Below are 26,144 nucleotides of genomic sequence, written 5' to 3' on the forward strand. Positions count from 1 at the left end.
AGAAAGAAAGAGAATAAACTCAACTGTACATGTACATTTGTGTGTCTTTGAGAAGAGTGGGGATAATGAAGTTTGAAAATAGCTGGAGCAAAGCCACTGCAGTTGTTCCCCTCTACCTTTGTTACCTGTGCCTTATCTGTCTTTTCTTCTCTTCCCTTCCAAGTTTATGATTCTATGATTCTCTTGATCCTCCCCCACCTCGCCCATACTTTCTGGCAAAATCAAATTGGAATCTACTTGGGGCAGGGAGCTGATGTGTTTGCATTGCTACTCAGTAAAGTCCTATGTATACTGATGATGCTACTGATGCTAATTAATCATAATCATAAAGCCACAAAGATTTACAACTAAAAACTCATATGCGATTTTGGGTGGGTGGAGGAGACAATATGGATATGCTGCTATAGTTACAATGGAACAATACCCTCAGACAAGTTCAGGATGAGTTGTTTTACCCTTGTAATTATATAATTCATATTTGTCCACATGCACGAGTGCACACACACACACAGGGGGCATTTGTGTGGAAGCCTTGTGGCATAAAGGTCACTGCGTCTGGCTGTTAACCAGGAGGCTGGTGATTTATTTTTTTTAAATATATATTTTTATTAAACCATTTTAACAAAACAATTATCAATCATTCTTTGTTTTTCTTGGCAGGTCTCGTCCTAAAACCCCTAACCAAAACACTTCTGGCTTCTTTACAAATATTATTTAAAACATTTTTTTCAATTCATTATATATCATCTCCCAAAATTTTTTAACTTCTCTACATTCCCACCACATATGATAGAAGTTACCTTCTTTTTCTTTACATTTCCAACATATATTTGACCCGGTTTTGTACATTTTTGCCATTTGTACTTGCCTAATATACCATCTATACATCATTTTTATGTAATTTTCTTTCAAAAGAGAACAATCTGTAAATTTCAAGTCCACCTTCTACAGCTTTTCCCAATCCTAAAATTGTATATTGTGTCCTATATCTTGTGCCCATTTGATCAGAACTGCTTTGACCTCCTCATCTTTTGTTTCCCATTCTAGCAAAATGTTATATGCTTTCTTCAGCAGCTTCACTACTTCTTCTATAACCTCCTTTTGAAATCTGGAGGTTGTGTAGCTAAACCGGAGGCTGGTGATTTCAGCCTGCCTAGGAATGGCTGTGGGCAGGATTCCTGCATTGCAGGGGGTTGGACTAGATGACCCTCAGGATTCCTTCCAATTCGATGATTCTAATTTTTATTTCCAATCCCTGAGAAGTACTGCTTATGCAGAATACTTTGATATGGCTATGACAGGCTTGTTCACACATCACACATTTGTTTAGGCAAGCCTATACAGACATATAGATGTTGGTGTGCATTAATCTCTTTTTCCATTAATTTTAATTGTTTTTAATTGTTTTGAACTGATTTGTAATAATTTTAACATTTCTTTCCAAGTGCTTAGTGGCTTTACTGCAATCAAGCGGTGTATAAATTTTGTTAAATCAGTCAAATATATTACACTGGGTGTAGGTGGAAGCTAAGATTACACAGGTTTGTATGAAAGAATGATTGCTTGTTGATTTGTACAGTTCAACTATTCTGTGCACAGGTCCACAAACTGTACATTTGTTGAATGCAACATGTGAACACCACTTAAATGTCTATATTTCATTTATCTTTCCTGGTATTTAAATGCAATGAATTGTTCACACATTATATACTGTGCACAGGTACAAGCTGCCTCTCTACACATGTACAAATGTGTGTTCTTGTTTATTTGTACGGTTCATCTATTGTGTAACACACAGAATGCCCATACACTTAATGTTACATGTGTAGGAATGTACAGTTCAAATATTTGTTGAACACAGACTGTACACTCACTGAATGTAATGTGCAGATACCCCTATGATGTGCTTGGGAAATCTGGCAAACTGATTTGCCTCTCTTGGTTACTCCAGGCACAGGTCCAGAGGAATTCAATCCAGTCCCAAAACACAGCCCTTCATTAAGCACACACCCTGCTTTCTAACAGCACTTTGCCTGGATCTACTGAAATACAAAAAGCTTTGTCAAAGCCTCATAGAATTGTAGAGTTGGAAGGGACCCCAAGGGCCAACTAGTCCAACCTCCTCAAATGTAGGAACTGGAACCTCTATTACTGTTCACATGAGGAGAAAGAGGGTTAGAGCCCTGTGCTTGTGTCACCATGCGTGGAGGTGTGTCAGTAGGTGGAGCTAATATTGAGAAATGTTCGGTTCCAAATATGGCCCCCACCCCCAAAAAAACAATAGTTGCTGAACGAGGTTTTGCACCTGGTGGCAAAGGATTCTATAATGAAGTTGTGGGATTTCCTGCCACAAAATACGTGATGCTGATCACTAGCTGATAATACTCTAAAGGGATTAGATACATTAATGGAGAAGGGAAGTTTATCAGTAGCTGCTTTTTAGGATGGCCCAAATCAGACTTGGGGTGTCTTTGGTCCTGCTTTACAGGGGACAGTTCTCTATTTCAGGGGTGGAGAAACTGTTTCAGAACAAGAGCCACATTACGGAAACCTTTCAGGTGGGCAGTATGTGGCAGTAGGGGCCGGTCCAGAAGCAGAAGACCAGTGGCTTTGGTTGAGATTACAGTGAAGTGAAATGGAATCCGTTCTGGAAGTCCGTTTGACTTCCAAAACATTTGGAAACCAAGGCATGGCTTCCGATTGGCTGCAGGAAGCTCTTGCAGCCAATCAGAAGCTGCAGAAGCCGCATCGAACATTTGGGTTCCAAAGAACATTCGCAAACTAGAACACTCACCTCCGGGTTTGCGGTGTTTGGGAGCCAAAACATTCGACACACAAGGCATTCGGGATCCAAGGTATGACTGTACAATAATTTTATGTTCAGCACCCCAGTTGGCATCTGAGTGGGAAGAGACAGATGCCTTTACTCTGAGGGTAAAGAAACCTTTTCCGCCCGAGGATCACATTCCCTCCTGGGGAAACTTTTGGGGTTCACATGGAAGTGGTGGGTGTGGCCAGAGGCAAAAGTGGGAGAAGCATCAGATTCAACTCTATCTGAAGGTGTCCTTATTTGAAGGACTGCCTGCTCCAAGTCAGGTTTAAGAATAAATATGTAGAAGCAAAGACTAGAGAACAGGAGCCTTGAAGTTACCCAACAATCATTAATGCCTGGAGAGCAGACTGAGAAAGCCTATAGGTCACTTGATCTCAATCTCCCCTCCTATGTACTGTACTTCTGCTTAAATTATAATCACTATTTCTAAATTTACACCTGTAATTACAATTCAGCACATGCAAATTTTATGCAAACACATGTGCTTTTTCTGCCTTCTCATTTGTCAGTGCAAAAATGGTCACCTTAATAGAACCTCTGAATACCAGCCTCTTATGTTCTGGCCAGTTTCACAGTCATTGGTCTCCTGAAGAGTTCAGATGGAGCTTGATGGATCAAAGTACATTGGTTCCCTCAGGTTAAGAACTTAATTCTTTCTGGAGGTCCGTTCTTAACCTGAAACTGTTCTTAACCTGAAGCACCACTTTAGCTAATGTGGCCTCCCAAGCCACTGCTGCGTGATTTCTGTTCTCATCCTAAGGTAAAGTTCTTAACTCGAGGTACCATTTCTGGGTTAACAGAGTCTGTAACCTGAAGCGTCTGTAACCCGAGGTACCACTGTAAAGCATAATCTGGTTTCTCTGAAAGTTCTGTAAAACTGTAGTTTGAAACATAATTGACATAGCACCTAGTACGTTCAACAATTGTACTGCTAGGTAAAATCTTATGTTCTGTATGCAGACTTTGTAAAAGGTGTTATAGGACTTTTGACAGCAGGGCTACAGAATGCCCAGAATGACTAGGCCCATTTGTCATCCTGGTGCCCTCCAGATGTTCTGGACTACAACTCCAAAACATCTGGAGGGTGCTAGAATGGTATTTGTAGCTATAGAGAACTCAGTGAAATAATTCTATGACTCTGGGAATGTGAATGCCAATGCTATATTTAATTCCTGAAAGGGCTGTTGGCAGCAGAGTGAGCAGCCATGCTTCCTTGAGTTTGCTGAAGGCCAGCTAGAAATGAAAATAGACATTAATGGGCTATGATCTATGATATATTGCCAGCATTTGCACCTGATGTAGTAGTTATAGCACAATGCATTTCATTTCAGGGAGTGACTTTCTTGCTCATGGTTTGAGGCAAGGTTCATGCATCAGGAATGCTAGAAGAAAACAGGCTTCCATCAGGAAAACGAAGTCCTTTGCAGAGTAGGTTTGGCTGTCCTTGCACATTGGTTTGTTAGGCTACCTTGTCCCAAACTAAATGGTTTCAAAATGCCAGTGCAATGGGCAATGCTGCATCTCCCTTCTGATTCTTCCACTTGCCCCTTTGTATCTCCTGCTTGCTGTAGACAAACCGGATCTCAGTTTCACCTCATGATGAGCAGGGTGGGAGGGTGTATGAAAGGATAATAGAATCATAGAATTGTAGAGTCGGAAGGGACCCTGAAGGTCATTTAGTCCAACCCCCTGCAATGCAGGAATATGCAGTTGTCCATAAAGATGAACAAAGTGAGAAACTTCATCTGTCTCCACCCTGTAACGTTATAAATTGTAGGCAGAATCTACAACAAGGTTGGGGAATTTTTTTTCTCCTGAAGACTGGATCCCTCAAGTGAAAGAGGTCTGTGGTCTGCTTTGCCAACTCACTGTAGAATGGGAGAAGTGGAGAAGGGGGAGGGGGAGTGGATGTGCTTTAGGCAAAATGCATGGGCCTGGTTAACAGGTCTGGTGGGCTGTGATAGGTCTGTTGGCCAGAGATTCTCCACGCTGGATCTACAGGTTGTGGTCTAGTAGCAACTCAACAGAGACCATTCATTCATTTTATGACTGACACATTTTATTAGTGAAACCTTAAAAAGGACAACAGAACTAGTAAATCATACGACAATAATGCTAAACACACTGAATAAAAAAACCAAAATCCAATAAAGCAGCCACTGGAATGGCTTTGTGGAAAATCAATGTGTAAGCAGATAGCAGAGAGGGAGGCATAAGGAAGCCAGTGAAAAGGAGGGCTGTCATTTGTTAAGCGGCATAGATGCCAACTCCCTGGGGTGCCTGAGCACCCACAAAATTTCCCATGAAGGGGCCAGGCATCCACAAAGTTCGGTGCCAGGGCCAGGCACGCTGCATGGCACCCATGACCCCAGGCACCCATGATCGCAGAGCCAAGTTGGCACTCCTGTTAAGTGGAGTCTGGTGAAGGGGGCAATATATGGACCTATCAGTCAAGCAAAGTTATATGCCATAGGTATTGCCAAATGCAGTCGTACTTCACTGGGATAAGTGGCTTCATATGTTGTTTGCTCATGTGCACCATGAGAGCCCTCCAACAGGCAGCAAAGTCCATTGGCTTAGTACTCCCCTTCAAAACCTTAAGATGATGAGTTAATTTTTCTTAAGACAACTCAAACTGAACTGTAGCCAACCAGTAGGGATGGATGGACCAGCCTATTTCTATTATCTGTCAATTTTGCGTGTCTTCAATCATAGGTCCATTCCATCTTGGTTTTGAAGGAAAAAAACACGTACGTGAAAAATTCAGATGTAAATTGTATGGGCTTTAGGCACATTGTCCCCATGCATTTCCCCTTTGATGGACAAACAAGGCAGGCATGTAAATAGGTCTGTAGCTTAGGGCTCAACTTGATCTGATGTTAATTTTGTGTGGATGCACATTTGTTTGGTTATGCAAATAGCATAACCTGAACAGCCCCAGGTCCATCAGAGGTGGGGCGTTCAACTTCTCATCCTTTCATGGACTTGTGCAGCTCCCCAAAGCTGTTGTTTGCAGCCTTCCCTTGAAATGCAAATGGAGAGGTGATTTTTGTTGGGATCATGGCAGAGAGAGAGACAGAGAGAGACTGAAACTGCTCATCCCCACAGTCCAGAGGCTTCCCCACACATGCTATTTACATAACAAAAGCATACATCCTAATTGCATTGATGCAATTATAGTCACATGTGGCATTGTCTATATAGGAAGCAGTGCTGGTGGTCTCTCCAAAATATCACAGAATCTGACTTCTGTACGCCTTTGTTTCTATAGTATATTATTAGGGACACCTCTTTTCTAAAAGCCCAGCACATTCACAAAACATTCCCTTTTCTATCTAGACACACTTCTAGGATCCAGAAATATTAGCTAAATTAGCTTCAGCATGGTATGGTGTGCCCCACCCCCTTTCTAACAGCTTGCGTCATTCTGAAAAGGATACAGTCGTGCCCCCTCAGGGGGGATGCCCTCCCTGCTGTGCAGATATTATATTATTTGTTATGCTAGCAGCTGTCCCTGGAGGGTCTGATTGATTTGTACAAACAAGGACAGAGGCTCTAGGAAAGACAAAGCTTGAAATATTTCAAACCTCAATATTTTAGGGGGTTTCAGAGCCTTCTTATGTGGGTTGATTTAAAGTTCAGGTGACAGAGGAAAGGGCAGATGTAGAGAAATTCCAGATGGGTTCTAAACATGTGTAATTCCCACTCAAATTGTAAATCCCTGTAAAGTGGAAAGCTGAGAAATGCAATCCAAGTATGGCACATAATGGATGATGGGAGAGAGCTCAGCTGACAGTCAGAGAAATTGGTCGTTGCCCTCTGGAGAGTATTCATTCAAATGAGTTTTCATGGCTGAATTTCAAAATGGCCTCAACACAAAGTGTTCGTATCCAGCTTATTGCCAATGCAGAACCTGATGCTTTTTTGAAGTTTGCACGCAACATGTTTGAGGTGTAAAATACGTATTTTTATTACAGGAGGTGAAAGTAATCTGTGCATGAGGCAAACACACATGCTTGCAGTTACATGTGTCATGGGGTGAGATCGTCTGTAGCTCCCTGATGTCTGCCTTTTGTTGGAGCTGCATCAGCAGAGATCATTCCATATACAACTAAAGGGTTAATTCTGTTAGTATTCACAAGTGAAGAGGGGGGCAGGTAGAGGTGTTGCTTAGCAACCAAGCAGAGTACCATTATGTTTGCTGCTGAGGTAGCATGTGCTCTGATTGATGAATGAGTTCTTGATCTGTATGTTTGGTTGAGTTTCTCCCTGCTATGTATGAGGCCTGAAGCAAGAAAGACAAGAGCCCTCTGTATATGTCTCCTCCAGTTTTATAGTTTTTGTTCGGTTTTCCTCAGCAAAGTGTTATCAGCGTTTCTCTCTTTTGACTCCGTCTGTTATTTAATTGACTTTACTAACACCTTTTCCTCCAGAGGGCTTCTTTCCTTCATAGGCAGCCATTTTGAGGGGCAAGTACTCATGGTGGCTATTATTTTTCTAAGCCTACCCACAAACCACAGGCTTCCACAGTCACACAGATCGCTCTATCCAGGGAAGAAAGAGGTATCACTACGGTTCTTGGACACACAATAGGTGTGCAAAAGTGTGTGAGGAAGGCACAAAGCAGGGCTGATGAGGGGTGTGGCCTAGGAAGAGTCCGGGGGGGGGGGGGCATATACATACAGGATTCTTTTTGACCAGAACTCACTGGAACCAAGAATGCCAGTTCGAATAAAATGTTGGAGGGGGGCAGGTAAGCCCCGTCCCGCATAATTGATCACAAGGTGTGGCACACACACCATTTGAATGGCAATACCTATAAACATTTGGGGCCTTCAAATATTTTACTGGGGGGTGGGGGGCAAAGGGATTTGTCCCCTAGGAGTTGGCTGAGTTGGAACTAAGTTCTGGCACCTCTCAGGTGGGTGCCACTGCCATTCTAAAAGAATGGGGTGGGGGTGTTCATAGTGAGTTCCAGTACCTATTTTTCTAGAAAAATAGCACTGGATATATACATACATAATTTTATAGGTATGCTGCCTTTCCATGGTTAAAGCCATGCTCAATGCAGCTTACCACATGAAAAAATACATAATTAGAAATATACCAAAAGTAGTCATAACCAATGAGTAAAACATCAAAAAGTAGACAACCAAATTGATTTCCCCCTCACATAAATCATAATATCTAAAATAAAGATACAAAAAAATAATATCAATCACAGCAGCAATCCCCACCCCCACCCAAACCTCAGCCCAAGCATCTGTTTAGCAGCCTCAGCTTTTGTAGCTGGAGTCAGTCCAGGCCTTCCCTTCTCTGATCAGGTGGGAAAAGTCCTGCAAGTCAGGAAGCAGGTTTTCTAGGATTCACAACAAGAATAATCTTTGGCCTTTTCAGCAGCCTCAGTTTCTATAAAGAGCCCTGGAGGAGCACATTCAAATGGTAAATTCCTGTAAAGTGAAAGCTGAGTCTTGGGTTCCCACCTCTGGAATACATCATGGGAAATATGGGTTTGCTATCATGAAATGTTAGTCTGCAAATGTGGTCTCTCAGTCTTTTTTGAAAAACTCTTGAACTTTCAGCGCTTTGACATATGTAACAAAATTTATAGGCTACTTAATAAAAGTCTGCAATTGGTTTACACGGCACTCACCATGAAGTTGTTACAGTAAGCACCACACTTTTAATATGTGGGTGGGGGGAGGTTCAGTATCCCCAGGAAGAAAAAGACCGGCTTTATATAAAATAGTAAAAAATGTTTACAGGAAAATACCAATAGGATTTACAGACTATCAAAACAAGCAGGTGAGCAAACATAATAAAACTCTCAATATACAGTGGAACCTTGATCTCTGAAGCGTCTCTGAAGCTGAATGATTTGGAACCCGAAATCATGCCGAAATCCTGGAAGTGAATGCTTCCGTTTTCGAATGCGTCTCGGATGTCAACCAGCTTCTGAAGCGCGTTTCTCCATTTTCTCCATTGAAATTGTCGACAGCCCATTGTGTCTTGGTTGTCGAATGTTTCGGAAGTCAAAAGCTCTTCCGGAACAGATTACGTTTGACAACCGAGGTTCTACTGCATATATAAAACCAAGAGAGTTTAAGAATGTCTGCCTTGCCTAAACAAAAGCATTTTTAGCAAGCATCAAAAACAACACAACAGAGACGTCTGGTTGTAGAGCACAGGTGCTATCAGTGTTTAAAAGGGAAGTACCAGTACGCAACTATGTCATAATCAGAGTGTGCTTTTCCCTTTCAAAAGCTAGAAAATCTTAAGAAAAGATGCAGACCCCAGGTCTGCTCTTTCTTCATCTCCTCCATCTCCCGTGGGGCAGAATTAGGTTGAGAGTGGTCTGGAGGCAGTCTATCACCAACCCAATAGTAGTAATGTTTTGAGTTCTGCCAGGCTCAAATCAGATTTCATTAAGATGAGCCATTTCCCCAGCCAAGATTTAATAAGTTCTAATTCCTCCCAGCCATTATCTTCTAACTCTCTGCTCTCTTTCCTTCCCATCTAGCTGGTGCTTCTACTTTCATTCATTCATTCATTTGTATACCATCCTTCAACCAAACAGGCAGTTCACAACATAAAAATCAAGCAGGAGAGAAAAAGGAACAGAATTCTCCTCTGACTTGAATAGAAATACAAGCTGGACAATCATTCCAGAGTCAGAGCCAATTCAGACCTAATAGGCAACCATGATATTGCAAATGCACCTGTGATAGAATGGCTTGCATGCTCCCTTCCGCTCCACTCTTAAAAACCATCAAAAGGAGATCAGAAACTTTAACTTCCACTTTTAAGCAAACCATAGTTTTCCATTACCTCCAAACTCAGGAATAAGTGATTTGCTTAAACAGTGGTTTCAGAACATACTAAGGTTGATTGCAGGTTCTCCCAAGTTTGGATGTAATGTGGGGTGGTGGTTTGTTAATAATAATAATAATAATAATAATAATAATAATAATAATAGCAGAAGTGAATGTTGAGAAATGTTCTCCTCGTCATAGATGTACAAAAAGACGTCAGGTAGGATCATTCATGTAGTGGGGAACTGGTTTTCAGTTGATATCTAAGACAACCAAATACATTTGCCTTGTATTGGAGGTAAGTGTCACAGTCCCCCAAGACTCAGATTTCTGAGCATGTGGAGGGGGGAGGAGTTTTGGTAATATCTCTTGGGAGACCCTCCCTGTGGAACACCCTTCCATCAGATGTCAAGGAGATTAAGAACTACACAATTTTTGGAGACATCTGAAGGCAGCCCTGTATTGGGAAGTTTTTAACGTGGCTGGGGAAACCTAGCCAGATGGACAGGGTATATATAATAACATTATTATTATTATTATTATTATTATTATTATTATTATTATTAACCAGACAAGCAGTCTGGTTGTCTGAGTGGTTAGCTACATACAAGCTAGGAACAAAACAAAACAAAAAAATAGGGAGCCCTGCTGGATCAGCCAATGGTCCATATACAGTGGTACCTCTGGTTACAAACTTAATTCATTCCGGAGGTCCGTTCTTAACCTGAAACCGTTCTTAACTTGAGGTATCACTTTAGCTAATGGGGCCTCCTGCTGCTGCCGCACCGCCGGCATGCGATTTCTGTTCTCATCCTGAAGTTAAGTTCTTAACCTGGGGTACTACTTCCGGGTTAGCAGAGTCTGTAACCTGAAGTGTTTGTTACCTGAGGTGTTTGTAACCCGAGGTACCACTGTAGTCCAGCATCCTGTTTTCACAATGGCCAACCAGATACCTACATGATAAGCCCACAAACAGAATCTGAACACAGCAGCACTCTTCTCAACTGTGATTCTCAGCAACTAGTACTCAGAAGCATAATGTTTATGGCATTGCAATAATATCCAGGGTGTGTTTCTTGAATCGTGGTACAGCCACTTAGAGTTGTCAAAGCCAGACTTGCCTGTTACACTTCTGGTATAGCACTGAGGAGTAAAAGAATTTCAGCATCTTGGTGTTGCATATGGTCCGTGGATAGGATTACGTCTCTGCTGTAAATATCATTGGGTGGGTGGGGGGAAGTTGACACATATTTCCCACTCCCCTTCAAGGGTATTTTTGTCACTCATTCTCACCAATCCACTTGATTCCCAGTTCTCCTGAACTGACAATTTGCATACTATTAGGGTATTCTAGTACCATGTGCTGATTGATTGATTGCCTTGATCCATCGACTCCCTGTTCAAGAAAATTTACAAGCAGAAGTGATTTAAAATATATGCAATTTAGTTCCATAAAATTCCATTTGTAAAATCCAAGCAGAAACAACAGTGACTCAATGAAAGCAACAATAAAATGTTCATTATGGAAAGCCTAGCAGCTTGGCAGAGATGTTGAACAGATTTTACCCCCTCCAAGGAGAAAGGGAGAAGGAAGGTTTGCTTGATTGAAGATGGAGAAAAACACACACACACAAACATGACTAAATATATAAATGTATTTCCTCCACACCAGCTCACCTATGCTGTTGTATGAGCATTAGTGCTGTAGAAACAATAGAATAAGTAAGTGCTATTCATTCAGTTGCTTTAAGCTTATTAGAGGCTTCCTTGTGCTATAAACCTTGCCATATGCTGAGTGAAATGAGCCTCTCCTACTCAGCATCCTGTAAACACCTAAGGACATGCAAGGACACAAGCTCTTGGGGAGGGTGCTTTGAGGAAACAGTGAAGAAAGAAAAAATCAGCATTAATTAGTGACCCACAATAAGAAGAATTGTAGTCCAAAATATCAGGAGGGAACCAGGCTGATGAAGACTTGTCTGGACCTAGTGCAGAGGTGAATGCATCCCATATCCAGTGACACCTGCCCATCTTTTGCTGTAGAAGATGGACTTCTTTTTCCTTCTGAAGATCATGGTGCGAATCAGCATTTGGGGTTCACAGAAGGGATGTAATTTATTCTGACATTCACTCAGATTTTCATCTGATATTTTCCTTTCTGCTGCAATTGGTTTATTTTACACAAGTTGTCTTATGTTTCGTGAAAACATACATGTTCTTTTAATGTATTTCATAGCACACAATAGACCTGCATGGTGCTATTTTTCTAGAAAAAGAGGTGCTGGAACTCATCATGAACACCTCCCTTGTTCTTTTAGAATGATAATGGTGCCCACCTGAGAGGGGCCAGAACTGAGTTCCAACAAGTTCCAGCTGAAAAGATGTCCTGGATCTGCAGATCTCAGGCACCAACAGATATTTAGATATCAGTTACATTCCCTAGATGTTCCCTTTCAAAGTTAATGAGATTCCAGAGGTCTGAAATTCCCTGCTGGTCTGCTATGGCAAAAAACCCTCCAAAGAGTCTTGTGACACCTGAAATACAAAGTTAATGAACTGGCTAAAGGTCCATCACAAATCCATCTTTAGCTACAATTCCAGCAGTAGCTCCAGGAGGTTAATCTGGACAGCCCAGAAACCTCCCTTCAACTCTTAATATTCTATGAAATAGATTCTTGCCTTAATCCACCAGTTGTGTATGACAGGAAAAACTTGAGGTCCTGCCTAAGGTGGGTGGGGCCAGAGGGAAAAGTAGGCAGAGCAATGTAGGTACTACCTCTGTACAGCCAGGCAAAAGGCAGAGGTTCTGCACACTCACATCTCTTCATCCCAGCAAGCAGGAGGCATTACAAAGGTTCAATGACAGATTCCAGCCAGGCAAAAGCTCTCACTTAAGTAGAGCACAGAGCAGAGAGGATTGGGGGAGGTGGCATGGAGAAGAGCCCTAAGGAATGGATAGAGGTCCACATACACTCCCTGGGACTGATCTTCCCTACCCTTCTCTATGACAATAATACTTGAATGTAGGTCACTTGCTCTGTGATGAGGAGAGAGCCAGGGGCCAGGGAAGGGCAAGGTTCATTCTAAATGCAATATTCAAGGAGCACAGAGTTCTGACATTGCTTCAGCAAAAAACATCCCAATTGTTTCCCCACTTGCACTAGAAGGTTCTCCTTTAATTAAAGGGGCCTAGCCCTCTCCAGTAGTCTCCTATTAAGGCAGAAATGTGGGGGTCTCTGGTCCTGCTGGCTTGCCTCTAATGGAATAATCCGAGTCTGAGGCCATTAGTGCCACATTCTTGGGCTGGAGGGACACTGACCCCAGAGGCTTATCCTGTAGCAGCATGCCTTTATCCTTCTGGTTCAGACTGTAGCTCTATGATCTGGAGAAGACTCTGACTCCTCGTTACCAATGGTAGGGGCAGAAAGAGTTTTGGTTGAAGTCCTCCTTCAACCAGGGTGTTTCTGTGCTTTGGTCTCTATATATTCCTGCATTGTGTCCTTCAGATTTAGGGTTGCAATCCAGCAACATCTGGAAGGCACCAGTGGAAGCCATGCCTGGTTATGCATGTGAAAAATCATTTGGGATTCTTTTGAGAACAAAATTCAGCAGTGATGCAAAACATATTAGGCATCCTAATCTGGTGTTTGTTTACTCAGAAGTAAGGCCCAAATAAATTAATGTGCATAGGATTGTTGCTATAGTCAGTAATATGATCACAGCTCTTCAAATGGCAGGCTGAAATTAATTTTAAATTATTGATTTTTATTCTAGCTTGTCTGTTGAATTTGGGCATGGTCTAATTTTTCCCATGTGGTGAGTGAGCATAAGGTGTTGGTTTGTTAGATATGTTGCAATGTAGAGAAGTAATTATATCACTGACAGCCGTAGTATTAGTTGACAGGTTGTTTGATTGCAGTTGCCTCAAGGTCATATCTCTTTCAGTAGATTCAACAGTGCGGCAGAGACATCTTTCTATGGCTCCAGTTTTCATCAGAATGGCTGTTCCTGCAAGAAGCAAATCAGAGAAACAGATTCTCTCCCTTTATGTATATAAGAATTTCTTATTGTACATGATAACAAGTGTCTCATTTTTGATCTGGGATAGTATCCTCTTGGCAACTATTCTGTTGGTTGTAATCCTTTGAGGAATGTTTTGAAAGTAGTTTCTTACTAAAATATGGATAACAGCTCCTTTTTTGTTGAAATACTGTTCCTCTTTATAGTTACATTAAACGCACTCAGCAATTAGGAAAATGAGTCTGGAACAGGCCCCCTCAAGAGGTGGTGGACTCTCCTTCCTTGGAGGCTTTTAAGCAGAGGTTGGCTGGCCATCTGTCATATATGATCTAATTGAGATTCTCGCATTGCAGGGGGTCGGATTATATGACCCTCGGGCTCCTTCCAGCTCTATAATTCTATGATTCTGTAAATATGTGTGTTTAAATAAAAGCCTTTCCCTTAGCACTTCAGATGTTTATGAATGTTCTGTGACATCACAACCACCTCAGACAATCAAACAATGTTCCTCCCCTGGTCTTGACTGCCCCATTGTGTATGAGACTGCATGTCTCATATCACCTTAACTCTAATAGTATTCTAAACTCGTTCTTTGGAGGAAGGTTTTTTTGGGCATAAATGGTTGCTCCCTTTTGGAACTGCTTTTAATTGCTGTAGTTAACTTTTTTTTTTTTTTGGTTGCTGCATTTATAAAACCTTTCTCGCGCTGCTGTTTCAGTGTTTAATGGCTGCTTAATCAGTGTTATATTGTGCTTAAAATGGTCAAGTGTGCATTAAGTTTAAATTGGTGTCAATGAAAGTAGTTTGTTAAACCTAATTATAATCTGGAAGCAATTTTGGGTGAGCGTGGGGGTCATAGCTGTCAACTTTTCCCTTTTTTTAAGGGAAAATCCTATTCGGAATAAGGGAATTTCCCTTAAAAAAAGGGAAACGTTGACAGCTATGGTGGGGGTTGCAGTTGGGAAGTAAAGTGTTAATCTTCTTAATATACTTACACACACACACACACACACACACACACACTGCATCCACTGCACAACTATTAGTTTTATATATTTTTACGTATGTCCCATTGGAAACTGTCTACTAAGTCCAAATGGGGAGACTAGGGAGGGGACAAAGAGGGGTGAAGAGAGGGGAAAGGAAATAAAGTGAAAAGGCAGAATGAGGGGGAGGGAATGGATGGTGTATCAGAGCTCTGCTCTTACCTGCTGCTCCACACCTGGGCTGCATTCACTTGGCAGTTTATTCCATTTCCCTGATGCTTCTCTGTTCATTTCCACATTATTTTTGAGCTTTCACATCACCTGAGAGCCACTTCCGGAAAACTAATGGACCACAGAGCATACTCAAAGCTCATTTCCATGTTATTTGATTCCAAGGGGGTGGGTGGGGGGTGGGTGGGATGTGTTTGCAGCCTTCTTTACCTGGAAAATCACAGAAGTAAAGTAACCAAATCTGGAGTGGTATGCCAGAGTGCAAATCTTTCCTGCAGTTTTCATGGCGGAATCATGAGGGCACAGAAGCACCCATGTGCAGAAAGGGTTGTTGGGGAGCAGTGACAATGACATTCTTTGTTGTTGTACCTGGGGTTTGGCAAACATTCCCCACCTCTGGAATAGAATGTGTGTCTGTGAGTGAGTGAGTGTGCGTGTGTGTGAGAGAGAGAGAGAGAGAGAGAGAAATAATAATAATAATAATAATAATAATAATAATAATAATAATTTTTTATTTATACCCCGCCCTCCCCAGCCAAGGCCGGGCTCAGAGAGGGAGGTATTTCTAGTACTACTGAAGGGGAGGTGAATTTTGCCCACCACTGCTCCTGCTACTACACCCTTTAAAATTACATAAATGCTGGGCCCTCTCCTGGAATAACTGTTGCTGTATCAGGAAGGTTGATAAATTGATAATGCCCAGTGGGCACTTCCCACTGTTTCAGAAATCAATCTGTGTTTAAGAAATGTGATTGCAAGAGGAACTTCTTTTCCTCTGGCTCTACTTTTATTTGAAATACCCCATTGCTATATTGTCACTGTTGTTTTCTAACCCCTTCCCTCTTTTCCGTTCTCAAAAGGGGAAAGTTACGTATGTTCATCTGACAACTTTTTTAAGAAAGTGGAGTATACCAAGAATGTCAACCCCAACTGGTCTGTCAACGTGAAAACCTCCGCCAACATGAAAGCGCCTCAGTCCCTGGCCAGTAGCAACAGTGGTCAGGCCAGGGAGAACAAGGATTTCGTGCGCCCCAAGCTGGTGACCATCATTCGGAGTGGGGTGAAACCCAGGAAGGCTGTCCGTGTGCTGCTGAATAAGAAGACGGCACATTCCTTTGAGCAAGTTCTCACTGATATCACAGAAGCCATAAAGCTGGAAACAGGAGTCGTCAAAAAGCTGTACACGCTGGATGGAAAGCAGGTAAGACCATTTTGTTCAAATGCCCCCCAAGACCTCCAAAGTTTCACAACAGTACAAAAAGTGGAAGGAAATACACAAGTAGAAGTGTGTGGCATTTGGTCCAAATATTATTTGCTCTATAAGACACACCAGACCACAAGACGCACCTAGTTTTTGGAGGAGGAAAACAAGAAAAAAAATATTCTGAATCTCAGAAGCCAGAACAGCAAGTGGGATTGCTACTCAGTGAAAGCAGCAATCCCTCTTGCTGTTCTGGCTTCTGGGATAGCTGCGCAGCCTGCATTCACTCCATGAGACGCACACACATTTCCCCTTACTTTTTAGGAGGGAAAAAGTGAGTCTTATAGAACAAAAAATACGGTACTTAAAAACACCATCAAATTCTTAACCAGCGAGCCTCAGAATGGGAGACTTGTTACAACACTGGTGTCTTCTCCTCTCCCACATGCCATCTGGAGTCTTCAGTCTGTTTAGAAGCCAGGATTGGAACTCCTTCCTAAATTGAGACAGTGTCCTGTTTGGAGGGTCTCATTTTCTATCCCACATCCACTCTTGCCACTTGATCATAAGCAAGCCCTACTCCCATGATGGGTGAGCAGGTAAGCTGACTTGGTCATATGATGCTTGTCTCTACACTAAAGCTGTGTATACACTAATATCAGTCCAAAATAATTCATGTTTTTCCTTAACAGGCTGCTTTCAATCTAGATTGATTCTAGGTCCTGCCATCTTCAAGGGTGGGTGTGGCTACTTGTCACTTGTTTGAAAACTCGCCCCTCGATTAAGTTATCCTTGCCTTTTTGCACCCTGCACATCTCCTAGGTGAATGAAGAAGGAAGTGGGGTTTGTAGTATTGGTGTACAACCACCCAGTGTCATTGGATATACTCCTTGTGCGCACACACACTTTGCTGGGACAGCCTACATCTGTTTTCAAATTACAGTGCAGCATAATGCAGAATCAATTTGCAAGAAGTTTTGTTTTTTTAAATGAAACCAGTTTCTTGAACTGCTTTTCAGGTGCAATTCAGCAAATAAATAAATAAATAAAACAATGCAATAGATCTAGATTGTGTGTAGACTACATCGAAAAAGCAAGTACTGAGTCTCCAATTTGTTCTAGAAAAAAATGCCACGTGTACACAGTCTGCGTGGCGTAAGTTAGCTTCCTTCACAACTGCATCACAAGTCGTTCTAGGGAAGGGTCCTAGCTCAATGGTAGAACACCTGCTTTGCAAAAGAACATAAGGAGAGCTCTGCGGGCTCAAGCAAAAGGATTATCTAGTCCAGCATCCTATTCTCACAGTGGCCAAGCAGATGCCCATAGGAAACCTGCAAGCAGGACCTAAGTGTAATAGCATTCTTCCAACTTGTGATTCCAATCAGCTGGTTTTCAGAGGCATACTGACAGCCTTCTCCGCTCCGAATGTATCTAATTCTCCTTAAAGTCATCCACGTTGGAAGTCATCATTACATCCTGTGCGAGCAAATCGGGTCCCAGCTTCAATTACCAGTTAGCTATGGGATCCATCCTTGTCTGAAATCACTGTTGTGAGCACTGGCGGAGGAACAGGGGGGCGGGGGGAGCGCACTGCCCCTGGCGACACGATCCTGGTGGGGTGCCATCATGGCTGCCCCCCATGCTGGGTGCCACACCCTCAGGCAGCGTGCCACGCCCCCAGGACGCGTGCCACGCCCCTTTGGGAAGCGTGCCACACTCCCAGGATGCGCGCTATGCCCCTGCGGGCAGCACACCACACCCTGGGATGCGTGCCACGCCCCTGCGAGCAGCATGCCATGCCCCCTGGACGCGTGCCAGCCACACCTCCGCCTGCTCTCGCCCCCCCCCCCGCGCACCGGAGCTTGAAGCTCCGCCACTGGTTGTGAGACAGCATAATACTGACCTAAGTAAACAGTGGTCTGAATCAGTATAAAACTCCTTCCTTCCTTTCTACCACATACATATTAAACCTTCCCCACCTCATGCCTGACCATTAGCCATGCTGGCTGATGCTGAAAGAAAACTGTTCTCCACCCAAAGCGTAACATGTTGGAGAAAGCTGGCAGGAAAATCACATTAACCTCCTTTTGAAACCTCCTTATTTGTCCCTGGGGGGGGAATGAGTGAATCTAGTATGTAGATATACCCCTCAACCCAGTATATTCAATATATGTAGATATACCCCTCAACCCAGTATATTCAATATATGGGCAGCTAAGGGGGGTGGGGTAGGGGCAGATGCCCCCCCTAAAACAAGTAAATCAATAAAAATATTTAACTAACTGAGATTCTGCACCCCCAACATAAAGCTACCCCCAATCACAAAGCCTGGCTATGCCCATGGTTCAACATGCTAACTACATTTAAATATAGTTAATGAAAAACTGGGAATCCTTAGCTGAACGTCCTTCAGATATTTGAAAGCTGCAGAGTGCAATCCTAAGCATATTTCCTCAGAAGTAACTCTCGCTGTGTTTCATCAGAATTATTCCCTAGTCAGCAGGCACAGGATTGCAGCCTTAGCCCCTTCACACTCTACAATTTTATAATCTGTTGCAATATCCTCTTCTCGTTTCCCTTACCCATGTTTTTCCATATTCCTTCTCTGATACTAAAGCCATGCTGACTAAGTGAACATCTACTGAAGCCTAAAATTAACCTGCCAAAGTGGCCACCATCTGTTCCTATAGAAGCCAGATTTTTCATGCCAGTGGTTATGTTACTAAATTGTCACTGGTATTAGTATCAGGCGGGAGAATGCAGCCAACCATTGGAGGAAAACAGATGCACCAACACCACTGTCCTGAGCACCACTGAACTGTGAATATTCTCCAAAGGATTCTCCCTCCGCTGCTGCTGCTGCTGCTGCTGCCGCCACCACCACACACTTTGAAATAAACAATGCAGGCAGATTGTACCAGAGTATTATTTTGGCTTTAGGGCACAGTCTCAACAGTTCTCAAGCTTCACACTAGTCAGAACGTTTTAAAGCAAAATGGGTTGCTGTCTGTCTAGAAACAAAGGGAGTTGGAGGAATGGGTAGAGATCATTTGGGGTGAACATATTCCCTGGCATATTGCATCCCATTACTGTGGAGGAGTCTGCTGAAAATGTCATGCTCCTCTTTCCTTTGGGTTTATTACTGAGATTTTGCAAAAGTATGTCTGGAATTGGCACATGGACAGTTTCCTGAAGGTTTAAAGTGTCCTGCTGTTCATTGGTTATCTCTCTCTCACACACACACTCCTCAGCCCCACCCTGCTGCTTCTAGTGTGTGCAGATAAATTAGGTTACAAAAAGGAATGTGGATGCAATTCCTTTTGCACTGTACTTCATTGGTAACTGAGGGCTAATCCACACTTCCTCTGGTCCCACTGGGGATAACTGCTCTTTAGTGTTCAATCCGGTTTCACCCGGGTTGCCATTTATTCCAATCTATCACTAAAGAGCAGATTTTTCCTTGGAAAGCAGAGGGCAACAAGCTGATGTGTGGATTAGCCCTTAGACTGAACACACACAAGGGACTGAGAACGCACAGTCTGAATGAAGTCCAGAAATAAAATTTTAAAACTGAGCATAGGAAGCTGCCTTATATTGACTCATACCATTGGTCCATCTAGATCAGTATTGTCTACGCTGACTGACAGCAGTACTCCAGTACTGCTGGAATCTTTTTCAGCCCTACCTGGAGATGCCAGGGTTTGAACCTGGAGTTTTCTGCTTTCAAAGTGGAATCTCTAGTGCTGAACTGTGGCCCTTCTCCATAATGTGAATGCCAAACTCTCTATCTAGCTATCTATATAAAAAGGTAAAGGTACCCCTGCCCGTATGGGCGAGTCTTGACAGACTCTAGGGTTGTGCGCCCATCTCACTCAAAGAGGCCGAGGGCCAGCGCTGTCCGAAGACACTTCCGGGTCACGTGGCCAGCGTGACATCGCTGCTCTGGCGAGCCATCTATATACATCCATTCAAATAAACAGAGGAAAAGGACTTCTAGGTGAGCTGATCTAGGACCCTCTGGACTCCCTGCCCTTTGACTTCCCTACCTCCTAGGTCCTCTTCCCCGTCCACATCTGTTCCACAAAACTTCTCCTTCTGACAAAACTTCCCCTGCCCACAAAACTTCTGCTCAGCCAAACTGACATTGTTGCCTTCCCTCACAGACTTTGGAGTACAAATATTTGTACAGCTTTGTTCCGACTTGTGTGCAACAGAGGGCAAGGGGAGTCAACTAGGGACTAAAGTGACATAAAGCTCACAGAGCCAATGTCCTAATTGCTCACAATAGTGAGCAGGCCTGATGTGGATTTTTTTTTTAAAGGGCATCAAAAGAGTTTCACATGACCAACTGGTTTACTGGCATCATTGGAGACCTGAAGGAGCGTCTCCAACCCCTTCGTTCAGCCCGGACACTGAGATCCAGCTCCAAGGGCCTTCTGGTGGTTCCCTCACTGCAGGAAGTGAAGTAACAGGGAACCAGGCAGAGGGCCTTCTTGGTAGTGGTGCCCACCCTGTGGAATGCCTTCCTGTCAGATGTCAAGGAAATAAACAACTATCTGACTTTTAGAAGCCATCTGAAGGCAGCCCTGCTTAGGGAAGTCTTTAATGTTTGATGTTTTATGGTATTTTTTATATTTTGTTGGAAGCCGCCCAGAGTGGCTGGGGAAACCGAGCCAGATGGGCTGGGTATAAATAAATTATTATTATTATTATTATTATTATTATTCCAGAAATCTCCCTAAAGTTGCATTCTTTTTCCTAACCTCTGACAGCCGGAACATCTCAAGTGCTTGACTTGCTCATCAATTGAATGGTTCCATTGGGTTATAAGTAATGGCTTGAGAATGTACAACATGCAGTCAGGATCTGCATGTTGTGCAGGGCCTGCTGGAGATTAAGCATAATAACCAGAGATTGAACAAAATTCAGCCGATATATACACATTCCCCAAGGACACGGTCAGAGGCAGTAACACTTCTGAATACCGGCTGTTTGACACCACAGAAGAGGAAGATGCTCTTGTGCTTGAGCCCTACTTGAGGGTTTCCCATAGACATCTAGGTGGTCACTGTGAGAACAGAATGCTGGACTAGATAGGCCATCAGCTTGGTTTAGCAGGCTCTTTTCATCTGTGAAACATGCATAATTTTCTCTTAATGGACAGGTTATTCTGCACATATAAGATCCATATTTGGGGGAATGTTATCATATGCACCTAAGCTACCAAAAACAAATGGGGAGGAGGAACATTGGCTTGTTATTCCATAGCTTTTATTTTCCTAAGTCTTTAGCTAAGTGCTGCTGCTGCTTCTAAATGTTACCTGTCTTTTCCAATGAAGTTATATACATATTCATGTGTCAGGACATTTGTGGTTTTACACACCAGAGAATTCCTAGCCCTGTTAGAATGTTTCCCTCTAGCAGTCTTTGCCTCTACAAGGATGTAATGTGGCAGGTGATAGGTGAACTCCAGATACCTGCTGGAGAAGCAGATGCAAATGTGTACCAAGGCTAGGTCACTGCTAGATTCTGCAGAGCTCTGTGAATTTGCCACCTTTGCTTAGATGACGCGTGAAGTGAGATAGTTCAAGCAGTGGAAGAAGAAGAAAAGTTAGTGAACAGCCGTTTCCACAGAAGGTACAAATACAAATGAAACCATTGTTTCCAGAGCTATGGTGGTGCCATTCTTCAAGAAACAACGCCTAATGTGATTGCTTCAGACCCATAACATTGGCTACACATTGACATGTGGGTATTTAGTAGTTCAGGGGCAGCTAATCTGGTTCCCTCAAGATGCTGTTGGACGACAACTCCCATAAGCCTCCACTAGCATAACCAATGGTCAGGGATGATGGCCATTCCTGCTAGCTCATACTGATGAGGGGACCAAATGTTGCATCCTTGAAAGTAGGCAAGGTCCCCAAATCCAGAGAGAAATGTCGGCTTGGCCAGAGAATCATAAGGATCATAGGATGAAGGTTGGATTGGCCAGGTTTGGTATCTAATATATTAGGAGTCTGTTGTTTTTCAGCTCAAGCCACTGATATCAGGGATAATATCGATTGTAAAATGGTGTAGAGAGATTTAAAATGGCACCACCTGGGAGCAGATCTTTTTCAATGAATCATGACTTTTCTATTATATCCTACTTTGCAAAATGGAAGATAATTTAAAACCAGTTTGAGGGGGACAGTTTATATTACATACACAGAGGAATACACACACACACACACACACGGAGTGCAAATATACAGCAGCTGGAACGGTGCAGAAGGTCACAGCTTTTGCAGCTCTGCTCCATGAAGAACAATGGAAATAATAAGTGGTATTGACTCCACAGGAATAATTATGCAGCCAGTCTGCCTGCAGGGCAGCAGGGGAGAACAGGACGGTGAGGTCCTTCGTTTCTATCCCCATCCCTCGCCATCTGTTCTCTGCCACTTAGCTGATATCTGGTCCACTGGCAGGGCCTCAAAAAGCTTGTTCTTCTCTTGGCAATCTACAGACATCAGTCCCTACCATGTGCTGATGGGCTTGAAGGCGCAAGAGCCTGGTAGAGGGACTTGACCTCAGATACCATGTCGGGTAGAAGGGCAAATGGCACAGTCTTTCCATCCCTTCTCCTTTTTGACTAACTTACGTATATAAAAGTATTTGCCTGGACAGTGAAATATACATCTGGGGGGGAAAAAAAGCTGGCTGCAATGCTTGGTGTAATTCTATGTTCCCTATTTCTAAGCTATGTGAATAGAAATAAATGTATTCGTACTCTCCTCCAACATCTCATGGCTCCACGAAGAGGATTCTTATGCACTTGGTGAATTTCTGGGATGCACATTCTTTTACTTTTCTGCCAAACTTTTTTGCATTAGGCTTTCTTGATCTTGGTCTAAGAACTTATGGAAGCTTCTACTGATCTGATCGTTTTATATTTTGATTTACTGTATGCTCTAGGTTGCTTTGTTGGCTGTTTGTCAAAAAATCAAGACATGCGCAAAAAATGAAAAGCCAACCAACCAAACAAAAAACCTGGTTGGAACAGTAAATAAGGGCGGGGTCAATTATTTATTTACTTCCAATATTTACAGACTGCTTTTCACCATAAATGGTCTTGAAGCAACCAGTTTTTAAAACGTCCATCATCTTGGCTAGTCACTATTATCCTACTTACCTTCCATGAATTTCTCCAACCCTCTTTAAAGCCACCCGAATGTGTAGCCATCACTAACTCTTGTAGGAGCTAATTCCAGGGTTTAACTATGTGCTGCGTGAAGAAGTGCCTCCTCATCTGTTCTGATTCTTCCAGAATTCAGTTTCAATGGGTAACCCCATCAGATTCTAATATTATGAGAGATGGGGGCGGGGGACCTCTCTCTGTCCACTTCCTCCAAGCTTGAGGTTTCCAGGCCTGAGGGGGCCCTGAGCAAAGTGTCCTCTGGTGAGTCTCTTTCTTCATCAATGGGCCCTGGAGGGCTTACCTAGAGAAAGAAAGCAACAGTCCGCTGTGTATTACGAGATGGCTTAGCTGCCATTTTAATTTCACATGGTGCCCTGAGACAATGTCCCACTTTCCCATTATGGGAAATTTAAATTGCAGTAGACTTAAAAGGGGCCATGTCAGGCAGCAGCCCTGGGCCATACCAGGATGCTGGGTGACGGCAACTGCCCTGGGACACCAGGTGCTGATGCTGACCCAGATTAAAAATTACTTGAGTATATGCTGAAAGATTTGTGAACTTCTTAAACCTGAAAAGCTTTCCTGGAGAGTTCGTTTCTGGACAACTCAGCTGTAATGGGACTGAAACACTCCCTCTTGCCTTCCTAATGCAGCCATATCAGAAACCTTATCAACTGCTGGCAGACTGCAGGATTACATGTAAATGAAGTATCAAAGGCTAGAATTAGAATATTAGCTATGATGAATATGACTTTTGCATGCTCAAGTGGGCTTCACAGTGGATTAAAAGCATCCTAGCCTACATCTCTTAATTCTTGCTGAAAGTTTAAGGCACTGTTTTCACTGAATTTTAATATGGTGTTATTACTTTCTGCGATACTATGGATTTTCTATTATTTTAGACAACTGCAGTCACTGAGGTTTACATCTGGACAAGCATATGTCAGGATGAAATGAAAGCAATGAGACTTTTATAGCCAAACATGCCACTCAACAAACTGCTTCACTGCCTGTGTAGGGAATTTTTATTTTTAACTTTTTGGCATCATTTGTTGTTCAAAATTTGAAATGGAGTTTTGCTGATGTTGCTAGCCTAGATCTTTAATCCTTGTTTTTCGGTATGATTAGGGACTTGCCATCTAATCACCAATGATTGCATGTTCTCTGCATATTTTTTTAAGCAGCAAAGGAAACTCTCAGCTGTGCATAATAGCAAGGATTTGGACACCTCTTAATTACTAATGTTAAGTATTCAATTGGCAAATCATCCTCATTGCATGCTAATTAGTGTCACAGTCCAAAGAAGAGATGGGCACAATATAGACTATAAGCGCCATGAGGTCCAAGATGCCCGTTTTAGAAACTGTATTCGTGCAGTCAGTGCAGCCAGATCTTTATTGGAATACAACTTTCATCATTCCTGATCTGATGGGTGTTGGCCAAGAGTTGACAGTGCCCACTTTGCTGCCACCACTGCCGTAAACAACTGCAAATATATATATAATCTATAGGCAAACATGAGTACCAAGACAGTACAACTGACTGGAGAAAATATTGCACAGCTCTCATGAAGAATTCCAACCATAATGTCTTCCTCAGGGTCTTGGTCTCAGTGCTGCCTTTGTAGAACTCAGTAAGGAAAAGGATGGTGACAAAACTCAACCTATTGCCCATTGGGAATGATAAGGGGGAAGGCAAGGAGCCCAAAAGTAGGTGGAGACAAAGCCCATGACAGGCAAAGCCAGAGCAAAATAACACCCAGCACCAACCAATTTTAGTTCCTCTGCCCCTGTCCTGGACCATCACTGGACTGCTTGTAAATACAGTGGTATCTTGGGTTACATACGCTTCAGGTTACAGACTCCGCTAACCCAGAAATAGTACCTCAGGTTAAGAACTTTGCTTCAGGATGAGAACAGAAATTGGGCGGTGGTGGTGTGGCGGCAGTGGGAGGCCCCATTAGCTAAAGTGGTGCTTCAGGTTAAGAACAGTTTCAGGTTAAGAACGGACCTCCAGAACGAATTAAGTACTTAACCCGAGGTACCACTGTAAGAAGATAAGCAGGTGGGAGCTTGCTGAGGGCAGGCTGTGTTTAGTGAGGCAGTGCTCCATTTGCCTTTATGGGTTAGCATCCTTTGACAGCCGCGTTTGTGCTTGAGCTAATAAATAAATAATAATAAAAACCCAGAGTCTCATCCTGCAAAGCCACAGGTGTTTTGAAGGCCCACTCTCAGCATGAGAGGCTATCCAAGGGCAATATTTAGGCCATAGGACAAAAACCGTCTTGATTCAATATCTCCCACCTTCCCTTCTTCACGTTCTTCCTTCCCATAACTCATAGCTTTGACTGGTGTGTGTATTCCCATTCCCCCAACCTCCCATTGTGTAGTCTGGCAGCTGCAAGGACCAGTTGCTAGGTGACAGCCTCTGCAGCACAAAGCGCTCCGGCTGGGCAGGTCAGTCCTGCCATTTTCAGACAGCTGTGCATAATTTCTATTTGCCTTTCTCTCACTGTCGCTAAATCACAGGGCGCCGAATCAGCATAAAACATCTAATGGAGATTAAAGGGCTGCACTTATTCTCATTGCTTTATTCTTCTTTAAAAACAATTCTTTGTTGAAAAGAGATTGCACATGGGTAGGCTTGTCTTTGACTAGAGCCAGACCAGTGGGGTTAAAAATTAATGTCAGGCCAGAGTATTTTTTTGGCATTTAGTGTGTGTGCACGTGTGTGTGTATATGTGTGTGTGTAAATACACTCAAAAGATTGGATTACTCATTGTGGACAGGCAAAATCAAATAACAGGTGGAGTAAGATTACCTTTGAAGGAGAAAGAGCTGTAGCTCAGTGGCAGAGTACTTGGTTTGATGCCCAGAATCTCTAG

At 42.9% G+C, this 26,144-nt stretch overlaps 1 protein-coding gene and 2 long non-coding RNA genes across 6 annotated transcripts in view; 1 reads left to right on the top strand and 2 right to left on the bottom strand.

Annotated features, from left to right (window-relative positions):
* The window catches only part of LOC310669724, a 550,125-nt gene that overhangs the window by 216,876 nt on the left and 307,105 nt on the right, over window positions 1-26,144 (bottom strand). The gene's annotated exons all lie outside the window — the stretch shown is intronic.
* DCX (doublecortin) overlaps window positions 1-26,144 on the top strand; it is a 110,479-nt gene that overhangs the window by 4,893 nt on the left and 79,442 nt on the right. For all 4 annotated transcript variants that reach the window (XM_083423919.1, XM_083423920.1, XM_083423921.1 and 1 more), the window contains exon 3: window positions 15,743-16,083. In XM_083423919.1, the coding sequence (XP_083280045.1) occupies window positions 15,743-16,083 (341 nt within the window). The remainder of the gene's footprint in view (window positions 1-15,742; window positions 16,084-26,144) is intronic.
* Window positions 13,390-25,599, bottom strand: LOC310669739. Its single transcript, XR_014507342.1, has 3 exons — window positions 25,564-25,599; window positions 23,255-23,561; window positions 13,390-13,653 (listed from the first exon to the last, which is right to left on the bottom strand). It is a non-coding gene; the product is annotated as an uncharacterized lncRNA (long non-coding RNA).

Source organism: Podarcis tiliguerta, assembly GCF_965153285.1.
Source record: "Podarcis tiliguerta genome assembly, chromosome: Z".
NCBI classification, from domain to species: Eukaryota; Metazoa; Chordata; class Lepidosauria; order Squamata; family Lacertidae; genus Podarcis; species Podarcis tiliguerta.